General features: G+C 46.2%; 3 protein-coding genes across 3 annotated transcripts; 2 read left to right on the forward strand and 1 right to left on the reverse strand.

Moving 5' to 3' along the window:
• Window positions 1-1,226: 1,226 nt before the first annotated feature.
• LOC143375225 (uncharacterized) lies at window positions 1,227-3,667 on the reverse strand. Its single transcript, XM_076824135.1, has 2 exons — window positions 1,740-3,667; window positions 1,227-1,614 (listed from the first exon to the last, which is right to left on the reverse strand). Exons 1-2 carry the CDS (start codon window positions 1,752-1,754, stop codon window positions 1,303-1,305), a joined length of 327 nt encoding a protein of 108 aa, XP_076680250.1. The 5' UTR covers window positions 1,755-3,667; the 3' UTR covers window positions 1,227-1,302.
• LOC143375226 (uncharacterized) lies at window positions 3,659-5,455 on the forward strand. Its single transcript, XM_076824137.1, has 2 exons — window positions 3,659-4,830; window positions 4,935-5,455. Exons 1-2 carry the CDS (start codon window positions 4,819-4,821, stop codon window positions 5,169-5,171), a joined length of 249 nt encoding a protein of 82 aa, XP_076680252.1. The 5' UTR covers window positions 3,659-4,818; the 3' UTR covers window positions 5,172-5,455.
• Window positions 5,456-10,207: 4,752 nt separating this feature from the next.
• LOC143375065 (uncharacterized) lies at window positions 10,208-12,936 on the forward strand. The gene has a single exon (XM_076823804.1). The coding sequence runs from the start codon at window positions 10,669-10,671 to the stop codon at window positions 11,368-11,370; it is 702 nt and encodes a 233-aa protein (XP_076679919.1). The 5' UTR covers window positions 10,208-10,668; the 3' UTR covers window positions 11,371-12,936.
• The last annotated feature ends 555 nt before the right edge of the window (window positions 12,937-13,491 follow it).

A 13,491-nucleotide genomic window follows, 5' to 3' on the forward strand; every position in this document is an offset into this window, starting at 1 on the left:
AAAAATGCACTGAAAACTAATAAAATAAATCTTTTCTTGTATTACAATTTCCATGGGGTTTTTTACACTTTAAATACTTTATTTACACTTGAAATATTTGATTTACACTTTAAATTTCAAGTGTAAATAAAGTATTAAAGCGTAAGACACCATGGAAATTGTAGTACAAGAAAAGGTTTATTTTATTAGTTTTTAGTGCATTTTTAATAAAATCGTTTAACATAAATATTTTTCTTTTTATATTTTTTTATTTCCTACTTTTTATTGTCTGTGGATTTACATTTCAAAGCTCAGGCTTCTTTGCAAATATCTTTTATTGTTGTGTACATATACAGTGGCGGACGAAAGAAAGTTTACGACTTTTAAAATCGCATGACTTTTTCGGAGTTGGTCCAAAAGACACGAAACAAAAATCGCTGATTTCGTGAATTTCGCGATTTTCGACCTTATACTGCGATCTTTAAGCGTTTATAGCTCAGAGCAACGTTAACCGATTTTTATGAAATTTTAAGCACGTATACAAAGCGTTACTTCTTAATTTTTCATTACATGCTCACAAAACAAAGTTTAAAGAATGGCATTCACTAATTTTTTTTTGCTATTCTGACCAATTGAATTTTTTCAAAACGACGAAACACGGCACTTAGCAAACTAATCCGTCTAACTTCTAAAAAAAACTCATGTCTTTCGGGCCAATTCTAAAAAAGTTATGCGATTTTAAAAGCTGTAAACTTTCTTTCGTCCGTCACTGTAGTTCAACAGTTTGTTTAAACGCTACAGTGGTAAAGTCACTAAAAACTAATTATTTTTTTATACTACAATTTCGATGGTGATATACTACGAACACCTGCAAAGCTTTATTTTTACCCTTCGCACATACGTTCCGAATCACTTCTCCATAAATCGTGTAGGTACTAATATTTTCGATAATAGCGATGCGACTAGCGTCCCGAACGCAGCGTCTTTTTGCCATTTTCGTAAAGAACGCGAGTGGCTTTACGTCCTTTGAATTTGTAGCTATGCGTTACATATACCGATGGTTAATTTCTTCACCCCGGTCGGGGTTATTATTCTTTAAACATTCTATTGTCATCCAAACTCCGCACGGCTGCAAAGTTCCAAGACAATTGTACAGTCGGTTAAATTTGAGTTGCCAGATTTGAACCATACATACAGAGGCTCGAAGCTGCATAAAATCGTTTAAAAAAAAGGAGGGTGTAAGATCGTTTGTTTCTGCTTGGATTTGTAATTTTATTGAGTAACGGAGACAATGTGTCCTAACATTCTAGGACGCGTACATGTTCAGTGTAACGCGAACGGAGCGGCATATGTCAGAGGAGCGTATGGCAGCGGTGCGGCTGCAGCGGCGAGGGTGTACGGCGCGGCTGCGAACGGCGGTAGAGCAGCCCCGAACGGTGCGGGTGCAGCGGCAAGAGCTATGCCTGGTGCGGCTGGCAGGGCGGCCAATGTGTTATAGTTCCTAGCGACAACTTGGCTGCTCCTGGCGGTTACGATGGGTGCTGGAAGCGCGGCCACCGCAGCGGGTGCAGCGATTAAGGGGGCGGCCGGCAGCAGGCCGGCAGACGCGACTGCTGCCATTGCGAGGACGACGCACTGCAAATGAATAGAACGTTGGTTCGGTTAAACGTACAGGTATCAGGCAAGTTCAAAAATTGGGAGAAATGGAGGGGAGGTGGTAGCGAAGCGCGAGGAAGCTTAGCTTGCGCAGCCCCACTTACCGTTAACTTGATCATCTTGCAGGTACTTGCTATCGATTCAGCTGTCGAGCGACGAGTGCAGAGACGTCGGAGCGTCCAGGTTTTATACCGATGTCCAGGCGGTGTTGCGCGTGGCTTACGAAAAAGTCGGAACGCCACTTGCGAAAGCCACGACCTCCTCTGTATAATCACCTCCGTATCGATTTCGTTTGTCGCCCTCGCATTGCCATGCTACGCGCGAGCCAGCGCCGCGTTCTCGCGCAAGTACCTACTCGCGCCCGCTGACCCCTCGCTGGCGGGAGCGCGGACGTTTTCGATTCGGGATCGCCTTTCGCAGGTCCGATCGCACTTCCCCCCGCGCGCGGATCGATTTCGATGACCTTGATCGAAAGTACATGACACAGGGCGGACACTTGCATGAGGATCGTGTAATTGCATAACCACCCATGCCGAGTAATTGTATAACTCCCCCGGCTATGTGCTTATCCGGTCGAAACGCGTAACAAGGTTACAATCCAGTAACCCGCGTCGGTCCATCCGCTTCGATTACGCGCACCTTTTCGCTTCCCACACGGGGCGGCTTAATTGTTTAACTTCAACTAACTTTCTCGTCTGCTTCTCGCCGAGCTCTCCCTCTCCTCACTGTCTAATGCCTCCTATGTTATACTCTACATATTCAACGCGTAGGCAGTTCAATCTCCAACTTTCCGGCTGCTTAATTCTCCCCGTCCCTCACTCGCGGGATCGAGTCATTCGAATCCGAATCCCTTCTCTGACTCTACGTCTCCCTCCTTTCCTCTCCTCTCCAAGCGCAAAAGGCTAAAACAACTTCAAGGCAAGGCGTTCACCTTTTTCCCCCAAGTTCAAGTTCTCTTATTTCTACTACGAAGGTATTTCGCTCGTTATACAATATAGAATAAGTACCTGTGTATATACACAGACAGATCCTCGATTATGCAGATATGTATTCCTGGATTATGAACCGCAGAGAGATATCCCATTGACGCGCGGATGCCACTTCTTCTCGAGGATTTGTCCGCCGGCTAAAGGTAGGATCTCCTAGACGCGAGCCGCCGCGGCGAGCAGACCTCGGGTACCGCGTTAAGGCTCCCCCAAACCAACGCGAATTTCGCCGCGCGGAGCGGATCCGCCGCGGATCAGATAACACTGCCCATAAGCCGCTACGGATAAGAAATTGCTGTCTTATCTGATCCGCGGCGCGGAGCGGATATTCGCGTTGGTTTGGGGGAGCCTTTAAGGTCTGCGCACACATTTCCGTTTCGTGCCAGTGGTAAGAAGAAGAGGGGCGTGGAGGGTCTCTTCTTCTTAACACTGGCTCGACGGATACGGATCTGACACGGAACGAATATGTGTGCGCAGACCTTAAGGGACTCTGTTCGGCTCGAGCACTTGAAACAGTCGGCATACCTACCTGTTTCAGAAAAACAAAATTGTTTATTCGTTATCGTATCGATATGGAAGTGACACCGATGGCTTCCTTACGTTTTTCCAATGAAAATCATACCAAATATCATGCAAATCGGACTATTTTTAACGAAGTCAGTTTGAAATGATGGAAATCAATTTTTTGTATTATCTTCTTCATTATGGTCCGAATTGCGTCGTTCTTGGTGTTTTCTTCATCGGAGGAGCACAAGGAATCGATTGCCGCCGTTTCTGCAAAGATCTGATGAGAAATGTGGAACTTGAGGATTTATCACTTCCTCCTGGGTATTATAATGATGTCCAACCGCTTCGAGCGTCAAAAGCCATAAACACTCAGTGAGGTTCCGCGGGGTTCTTTTGAAAAAAATCGATGGCATTCGTTTGTCCATCGTTTGTCCACGTTTGTTCGACAAAAATTTTGGTTCGTCCACCCTTAAAAAAAAAGTTATAAAGAAATAAAAAAAATTCACCAGCACCCACCGTGAACACTTTTTAATGATTTGTCAGCGGGAAATGATTGCCCACGATCTTTCCACGTTTGTCCATCCAAAATTTTCGTTTGTCCACCCTTCAAAAAAAAGTTCCGACGAAATTAAGAAAATTCGTCATCAGCACACCCACGAACTATGAACATCCCCACTTCTTTTTAAGTGGTTTATTATTGTCCACGATTAGTTCACATTTGTTCACCCAGGAGCTCATATTACAAGTTTACAAGAAATATATAAAGAAAAACATGATCCCATAACTTTTGGATTTCGACTATTTAGTATCCCTATTTCTCGGGATTCTGTCGCACTGTGTCGATGGATCGAGCGGGGGTCGCCGCTCTGTTTGGAGGAGTCAAGCTTTCGGCCGCCCGCTAGGAGATTCCGCGATAGTGGCGGAGAACAGACACTCGTCGCATTGCGTTGCATCTCGAGTAGCCTAGGTAGCTGCCGAGGCAGACGCACTGGCACAGCGGTCGGAGAACGCGTCTAGGAGAACAGATGCATGCATCTCCATAAGAGCGGTGCTTAGAACTAGGCCGCCGCGGCGAATCGCGTCTAGGAAATCCTACCTCAAGGAAGCGCGACCTGACGATCGTAAATCTGCTGGTGCGTGGGCGAGAATTAGCCCCCAGTCAACACTTTCAGCAACGGACAAAGGGCAACGTCGTCTCGTCTCTCGGTGGCCGATGGAACGGGGAAACCTGTTTGCGCTTTAAGGAAAAAAGTGGTCCGGGCGCAAGCTTGAGAAAAGTGGAAATTGCAAGGATCATTGGACCACGCCTGATCTCGCAACCTTGAAGAAATCCAGGATTCAATGGCACGCAGTTGGCCGATGGACGGCAAAAACTTCTGCGAGAGTCCCGAAGGGAGACGTTGATTGGCCGGCCGGTGGAAAAAGTACAACGGCCAGCAAGAAGGCCGCGAGTAACTCGTTCGCGGACTGCTTCGAAGACCGGCTGTTGCCCTTCGCGGTACGAGGAAAACGGCTAAAAAGAGCGATTGCGAGCCGAGTGTAGGGAAGGGGGATGCAGAAGATGAGAATCTTTGTGGCGGTTTCGCCTATATAAACAGCGATTCCTCGCGATTTCGAGTATGATCGTTTCCAGCTGCCCCTAGCGCATCTACTCATCCATCCACAGAACCGTTCATTCCACGTGGCCGACATGTTCAAGACGGTGAGTGTAAACTGCAAACAATTAACGGCTGGGTCTAGCTACTTTCAGCTCAACTAGATTTAAGTAGTAATGAATAACAGCTAACGCTTCACCTGTGAATGTAGGTATTGTTTGCGGGATTATTGGCGGTGGCGATCGCCGCCCCAGCACCAGCGCCGGCTCCAGCCCCAGCTCCAGCTCCAGCACCGGCGCCAAGCGGCTTGATCAGCCCGTTGGTGACTCCGCTGAACCCGGCTCTTCTACCTAACATCGCCACTCCGATCATCTACACGAGTTACCCGGCACCGCTACCGATCGCCGGCTACATACCACCCCTGATCTATAAGAATTTCGGTTACTAATCACCGATATGGATTATGGACGAACCCGACCGACCGATCGATCAACCACCCGATCCACTCCTTTTCTAATCACCCACAATCAGTAATTACGCATCCTTCGTTTACCTTCGATTCTCCGTTCAGTGTTTTGTACTCTTAGACTCGATGTGAATAAAACCGCTTGAAAGCAAACGTGTCTCTCTTTCCCCCCGATCCTCGCTTGATTTCCCCTCTCTAACGTACCAGCGCGGTTGTTTACTTGCTCGTTAATGAGTAGGCATCTATCGCGGTGTGCTGATTACGCGATTTGTCGTTACTTTATCAATCCAATTATATGAGCGTCGGCGTAGGCGTAACCACGCTCCGAATAATCGCTGTCCACCCACTTATGTCATACAAATACCTATGTACCGTGCACATATGTACGTGCATCCGCGCATGTGTGCATAGCTAGGTGCATTTACAATTTTACACGCGTGCAATTGTGAATTTGTCATATTGTATATTCAGACTTGACCGTGGCAATAGTTTATAGCCTGTATAGTTGCCGTGGGAAGGGAGTCGGAAAGGTCTTGCGATGCGATGTTTTAGCTTAGCTTTTGGTGGAAACGGTTCCATAAGAATATATTGAAGCTAATTTTTTTTAAAAGGTAGCATGGCATGGCACAGCATAGCATAGCATAGCATAGCATAGCATAGCATAGCATAGCATAGCATAGCATAGCATAGCATAGCATAGCATAGCATAGCATAGCATAGCATAGCATAGCTTAGCATAGCATAGCATAGCATAGCATAGCATAGCATAGCATAGCATAGCATAGCATAGCTTAGCATAGCATAGCATAGCATAGCATAGCATAGCAAAGCATAGCATCGCATAGCATAGAATAGCATCACATAGCATAGTTTAGCTTCCTGGTGGAGTCCCAGCTTAAAACATAGTATCGCATAGTATAGCATAGCATAGCATAACATAGCATAGCATAACATAGCATAGCATAGCATAACATAACATAGCATAGCATAACATAGCATAGCATAACATAGCATAGCATAACATAGCATAGCATAGCATAGCATAGCATAGCATAGCATAGCATAGCATAGCATAGCATAGCATAGCATAGCATAGCATAGCATAGCATAGCATAGCATAGCATAGCATAGCATAGCATAGCATAGCATAGCATAGCATAGCATAGCATAGCATAGCATAGCTTAGCATAGCATAGCATAGCATAGCATAGCATAGCAAAGCATAGCATCGCATAGCATAGAATAGCATCACATAGCATAGTTTAGCTTCCTGGTGGAGTCCCAGCTTAAAACATAGTATCGCATAGTATAGCATAGCATAGCATAACATAGCATAGCATAACATAACATAACATAGCATAGCATAACATAGCATAGCATAACATAGCATAGCATAACATAGCATAGCATAGCATAGCATAGCATAGCATAGCATAGCATAGTATAGCATAGCATAGCATAGCATAGCATAGCATAACATAGCATAGCATAACATAGCATAGCATAACATAGCATAGCATAGCTTAGCTTCCAAGTGGATTCCCGGCTTTAGCTTAGCCGTTGGTGGAAACGGTCCAAAGAAATGTATTGAAGCTAATTTTTTTAAAACGTAGCATGGCATAGCATAGCATCGCATAGCATAGTTTAGCTTCCCGGTGGATTCTCGGCTTTACAGGTAGGTATCCAACTATCCTAGGGCTGCACAAGGAGCCTTTTTCAGCGCCTAGTTGCGAGCAACTAGTCGAGCGCCGAGCTCTCTCCTTGCTCTGTACTGGGGCGCCACATGGAACTCAACCACATATTCTTACGCTAGGTGTTTACAAGCACCCACCTACACGCGTGGGATGCGTATAGAAATCTAGGGTTTATTAAACGATGCACAATCGGCTTTACTAATCCCCGAACTTTTAAATTATTGTGCTGCGCCCTAGTCAGACCTCACCTGGAATATGCATCCGTTATTTGGTCGCTTTATCAATTAAAATATGAACGACCCACTGAGAGGGTGCAGCATGGTTTCCTTAGGTTTGCTGGATACAGGGTAGGTCAAAGTGTTACAGACCACGATTATATACCAATCCGAAATCAGTTGAATCTGTGATCCCTTGAGTTTAGGAAAGCTGAGGCAGACTTGCTTCTCCTTTTTAATCGACTTTAGAAAGGAGGAAGTTATAGATCCGACACGTATGTATTTTTTTATTATTTTTATATGTTTGTCCCCGCACAACTCCTCAGCATAGGGACCGATTTTGATAATCATTTTCTTATTCGAAAGAGGACGATTCCCCGGTAGTCCCACCCATACTGCATCAATATTGCCCCAATATTTCGCCAGTGCTGGTTAATAATAAAGACTACTGTCACCTAATTATTATTACTTTATGTACGTACGCGCATATCTCCTCAGCATGTTGTGTGAATATACATAAAACTAAAAAGTTAAAAATAAAAAATTTAAAATAAAATTAAAACCGACTTGAAAAAAGTAAAAAATAATTTTTTCCCTTATTTACTCTACGACTCTCCTATTTTTTAAGTCGGCGCCAGATTTACACAGTGCAAACGATAAGGCGCCGAATTAAAACATACGAGAGTCGTAGATTAAATAAGGGAAGATATTATTTCTTACTTTTTATTGCATTTATATTTTTTCATGTCTGTTTTAATTTTTATTTAATTATTTACAGACTAATTCGCTGTTAACACAAGTTGCTTTAGAAACTCGGTTCATAGAAACTAGCAAAACTTGTGATTTGTCCGTCTGAACTGTAATACCAATTACGTACACTAATGGGGAGCCATCCCCGTTTATCAATAAAAATAAAATAAAACTAAAACCTACCATTGACGGAGTGCACGGCATAGCTCTGGGTTAGGTAGCTGCGCGTACGTGGAACAAAGACGTGTTAATTGCATCGATAAAAGGCTCGAGGGTGGTGCGAGGTGTGAGCGCTCACAGTCGCGCGGAGCACACTGCGATACCTTTTGTTCTTACTAATGGCGAGCTATCACAATTACACAACAGATGACAACAATACCAAGTAGTTACGTAAAGGTAAATGCAGTGTCCTTGCGAAGAGGGATGGAAAGGGGAGGGGCAGTTTCCGTTCGTGTTCACATCCCGTTATCGTTCTGCGCGATTCGCGTTAAATGTCCAACATGACACGCACGCTAACGAATGAAAAGCTACGGCCGATCGCCGTAGTTGTGGTAGAATCGCTCACGGATCGATCGCCTCTTCGCCGATCTGTTTATCCGCTTCTTATCCGTTGTCTAACGCGTGCAGCAACCAAACTACGGTATGTAGGGGAGACCGAGGCTAGTTGATGGAGGGGTAGATTGATACAGACGAATTATCTCGACACCGTATATATGTAGCTACATTTCAGCGAGATATGTGAAGATTATTGTTTAATTCTTTCCTACGATCCAGCGTACGAGTGTGTACCTTGACGTTAACAATACTTTTTTAACTGTTTTCTTTTTTAACAAAGAAAAAGTAAATGGTCTTGGTACATCCAAATTGATCGTCCAAATAACATTTTTTCATTCATCTTGTATGTATTTTCTCAAGTTTTCGCTTACTATTTATAAAAGAGGAAGGACCAAAGTATATTTTGGCATATTTGTTATTAAGTAATTAATTGAAATAAAAATGAAAAAAATTCAAAACAGGAAACGTATCAACTAGCCCCGCAGTGGGGTAAATTGCTACACTTTGCCTTCGTCCAAATAACATTTTTTCATTCATTTTGTATGTATTTTCTCAAGTTTTCGCTTACTAGTTATTAAAGAGGAAGAATTCAAATAAAAATGAAAAAAAATTGAAAACAGAATAACGTATCAACTAGCCCCGGTCTCCCCTACGCATAGCTATCCCTATTGGTCGGAGAAATTGTCGCTCATTTCTATGTAGGCACTTGCCAGCGTTTAGCGTAGGTATGTATAGTTTATTGATTGTCTGGCTGCATCTGGCACTGGCAACGATGCACTATCAGGGTTGGTCGGTGCCGGTGCCGATGCCGGTACATCCCCCACCTAGCATCGATCGTCGTGTCGAGTTCGCCGACCTCCACGAGCTATACCTACTTCGAGACGCGAGACGGCACCTACTCTTCTTGTCCTCATTCCCGCCCCTACCCCACGTGCTTTCTTCATCTGCTTCATATCGCATTATCGCTAAATTTAAGGAACGCGTTTCATCCACTGTGTGTTCAATTATCGACGATGGAACGATCGATAGATGTTTGAGGGCAAAGTGGATCCGTTGCTTCCCCTTTGTCACGATGATGCGAAACAGTTCGTGTCTCCAAAGTACTCCGACACACCGGTACAATAGCATTTCAATGTTTGATTGAAAGAAATCAATCATGCCGGTGATTGGAGAGCCCGTATCGATCAGTGGATCACGAGTTAGTCGAAAGGTGCGAGAATACGTACGTAGGGGTGACCGGGGCTGGTAGGCCAGTTTTTGATTTTTAATCAATTATGTGGGCGAAATATCATTAAACCGGTTAGTATAGTTGATAGAGCATACACTTAGCTATCTGATTAAATGATTAAAGTTGACTCAATGTGACAACTATTAAGGTATTTTAATGTTTTTCTAACACCTTCCATGCTTGACTTACAATATGGGGTAAGTTGACTATAGGTACAATCAGTTAAGAATATGTTATTAGTAACTTATCTCAGTTGTAATAAAGTAACACAATGTCACAAGAGTTATTTCATTATAAAATATTTTCTTTCTTTCATATTTTAATAATAAACTGAAATTTTGTTCAACTTGAACGTAAATTATAATGTATTTATAACGTAGCGAAATTCAAACAAAAAATAAAAATCGCTTTCTGAATAACAAAATAACAATTTAATCTACAGAGCACAGGTCGGTGCGAAGTTATTAACAATTAGCCAACCTACCCCTTGCAACAACCAGCCCCGGGTCTCCCCTACAATACGCACGTTACGTACGCTACGTACACGTTCGTCCCGTTCGTGGCGATACCGCATCCTCGCGGAGACGATTCGTACCCTCACGTGGTGCAGAGGACATGCGCGTACCCTCCGCCAAGCGGATACAGTACCTATATAAGAGAAGACCGCGAATCTACGACTCTCAGTCCACCCTCGTGAACGCGCGAAACGTTCGTAACAAGCTCACGTCTGTTAGACCGTGCGTTCCCAATAAACCACCGCGCGAATGTGTCTAACGTTCCGTGGATAGGAGCTGCTAAGGGAACAAGAAAGCAGAGAGAGAGAGAGCGAGAGGGAGGAACGAGAAGGGAAATTCTCTCGTGCACACGAGGGAGAGAAGCCCGCAAAACTGGGAACACGATAGAAGTGTTATAGAATTAGCTGAGAATACCGACGCGTTCGCTGCCCAAGAAACCAAGGAAGGGATAGCGTCCGCATCAGTGATCAAAAGTTTGCTGCGACCCCGATCCAGCATCTCACGCGTCGAACGGTGCCTACGATGGAGGAGACGCTGAGGCTTACCGATCCCGAGATCAGAGCTCGTCGCCGGGAGAAATCGCGGCAGAGCAGCGAGAACAAACGGCGGAACGACTCGACCGCCAGGGTGAGGTCCTCGCGGCAGGAGTTCGGCGACGACGAGTGCAGCACAGACAGCGGGTGCAGCAGCGGCGGAAGTTCCGGGAGCGCTGAGAGACTGTCGCGTCGCGGTAGCGGTGAACGTTTATGCCGGGCTACCAGATCCCCCAGAGCGAATTGCTATCTGGATCGGCTCCGGGGTCGACCAACCCGCTCCCAGGAACGCCTGTCCAACGTTCAGAGAAGCTCCGACCGTGTCCGAGCCAAGTCCTCGCGGTCCTGGAGTCCCGGAGACGTCAGAGGCATCCCCCGGACCTCGGACACGCTCTCTTATTCGCCGAGCCCTTCGGACGCGCAGAGCAGCTGCGACAGCGACTCCCTGAAGAAGTCCTTCACCGCCGATACACTTCGAAGAGCCTTCCAAACACTGAAGATTGCCTCCAAGCGGGAAGGCAAGGAGAACAAGCACGTGAAGAAGAGCCCCAAGAGAATCCTGCGCAGCCCGGTCTCCTACACTTACATCAGAGGTCTCTCCGGTTTACCGACACAGAGGGTTCCAAGGAACGTCGCGCAGCCACTCTCGATGCCACGCTCCTGCCAAGACTCAGTGGGCCTCTACCGATAGGCGCCGATTTCGATCCAGTTCGCTCCGCAGAGTCCAACCGGAGGAGCCGCGCTTCGTTCACCCCCTCGATCTTCCCGGAACCGTCCCCAACCTTCGAAACCATACTTCCCCCTGCCGATCCACTTGCCTTCCACTCGACGATGCTGTCTCCTAATTTCGTTGCTCCTCGATTCCCCTGCCAAAAGAATGGATGATTAGTATACGAACACATTGTATCATAGAAACAGCCAAAGCTCGCCGCGAGTCTTTCTTGGATCGTTGCTGGAACTCGTTCGGTACGTCGACCTATTTCGTTCAACCGTGCCCGAGCGAACCAAGCTACCGCGAGTAACTACTTAGCTTAAACGACGAGAACGAAAAACAGGCGTCCGGTTTCGTCGGACGTAACTGCGATCGAGGAGACTGCAGGTAGCGAACCGACGATAACGTTGCGGGTGTGTACTGTGCACCCGCGGCCGCTCGTAAGTCAGATAGATCACGTAGAAGGAACCTAAGTAGTCGCACAGGTGTGCATGTACATTAGCCGTGCTGCAATTCGGTTACGCGCCAGCGAGTTCAGGGCTTGACGATTAACGCTTGACGATTCTCATTGAATCCTCTGCTCCTCCGACGAAGGCTGGAAACAGAGAGAAAGAGGGAGTAAGCGTAGGATAACTACATCGGGCACGACCAAGCGATCATATTTCTTACAAATGGACCTAATTTCGTGGAACAGTAGCGAGGGAAATTGACAAAAATTTCACTCGCGCCATCTGTACCGCGAGCACTGCGAAGAGGTATCGCGATACCTATATGCGAGTCAATTACCAATTAGGAGCGCAAGCGCGTCGAGATCGCGTATCGGATAATGCCTGCGAATGGCAGCGGAAGATACCTGGCGCAACTGCCGGAAATCACTGAATCTTTGCCGCCGGTTCGCGCGACCTAAGCTTTCGGTCGCGGCCGAATTTCGAATAGGTTACAGTCACTTGTTCGTTGAGAATACCTTCTAAACATATCACCATTCGACGCAACTCCTCGCGACAGAGATATGCCCGTCTAGGAAGCAACAGATCCCTATCTCCTCGCGCGAGAACAGGTACGGGGTAATCAATCGAATCGAGAGCCGAGGTGATTCTGTCGTCGAGGGTTCTTCTTTATCTGAAAAAGAGAGAGAGAAAAAAAAATAATAGAAACGCCAACGAAATCTAACCGTAACGTGTATGTATACGCGGATCGAATGCGCGATCAAACTTCTAGTGCCTTGTAAACATTTGCCGCGTGATATCGCGGTATACATATACGTCACGAAGCAATTGGCACATGGTAAATAAACGTGCTCTATAGCGCAACGTTTTTTTTTGCGGCGAACAGGCGGAACGCGTGTGCTACTTGTCGTTAGGTATTTATATAAATTCGTGTTCGCGCGTGCGCAGCGGTCCGTCGAGAATGCGAGAATGAGTGAAAATGCGTGACAATGCAAAGGGATGCGAGACTAAGAGACTTTCTCAGGACTGAGTGTTTTGTATTAACGATAAGTATTACCTATGTCGATACTCGTAGTTTACGTTTCAAATAAACGTTTTTCATTAAGCTGCTCGTCGATTTATTCTGCACCCCTCTAAATAGAATTCCTATATTTACCGAGAATCGAATGCCCTCGGCAAAAGAAGCCCCCTCGGCTGTTCCTCGAAGAAACTCCCCGGCCCGCATCCGCTCAGTTATCTTGGCCGCCACTCGGCTCCGGCTGGTTCAAAGCTAATTGTAAATTCCAAGCGGGTACACAATTCTATACAGGTGTGTGCGCGCGCGAGGAGCGCTCTTACCGGAACACGATTCACGGAAAGCGTGGAAACAGCGAAGGGCATCCCTGGTCCGTGTCCGTTTATAGCCCGCGGCCATGACAAAACCAACGAGTGACCCACTTGCAGGGGTTTTGCACCCCGTGACGTCACGCCGAGCAAGCGACGCCATTCATGACCCTTGTTCGACCTAGATCTCCGCTCGGGCCAGCTATGAAATACCATAGTTCATTCAAGGATCGCCTCGCCGGGTGAGATTCCGTTCACCCGGCGCGCCGCGACGCTCCTATACGTGCCTGACAATAAGTAACTCTCCGAGCGAATAAGCTGCGCTCTCTGT

Source organism: Andrena cerasifolii, chromosome 12, assembly GCF_050908995.1.
Source record: "Andrena cerasifolii isolate SP2316 chromosome 12, iyAndCera1_principal, whole genome shotgun sequence".
NCBI classification, from domain to species: domain Eukaryota; kingdom Metazoa; phylum Arthropoda; class Insecta; order Hymenoptera; family Andrenidae; genus Andrena; species Andrena cerasifolii.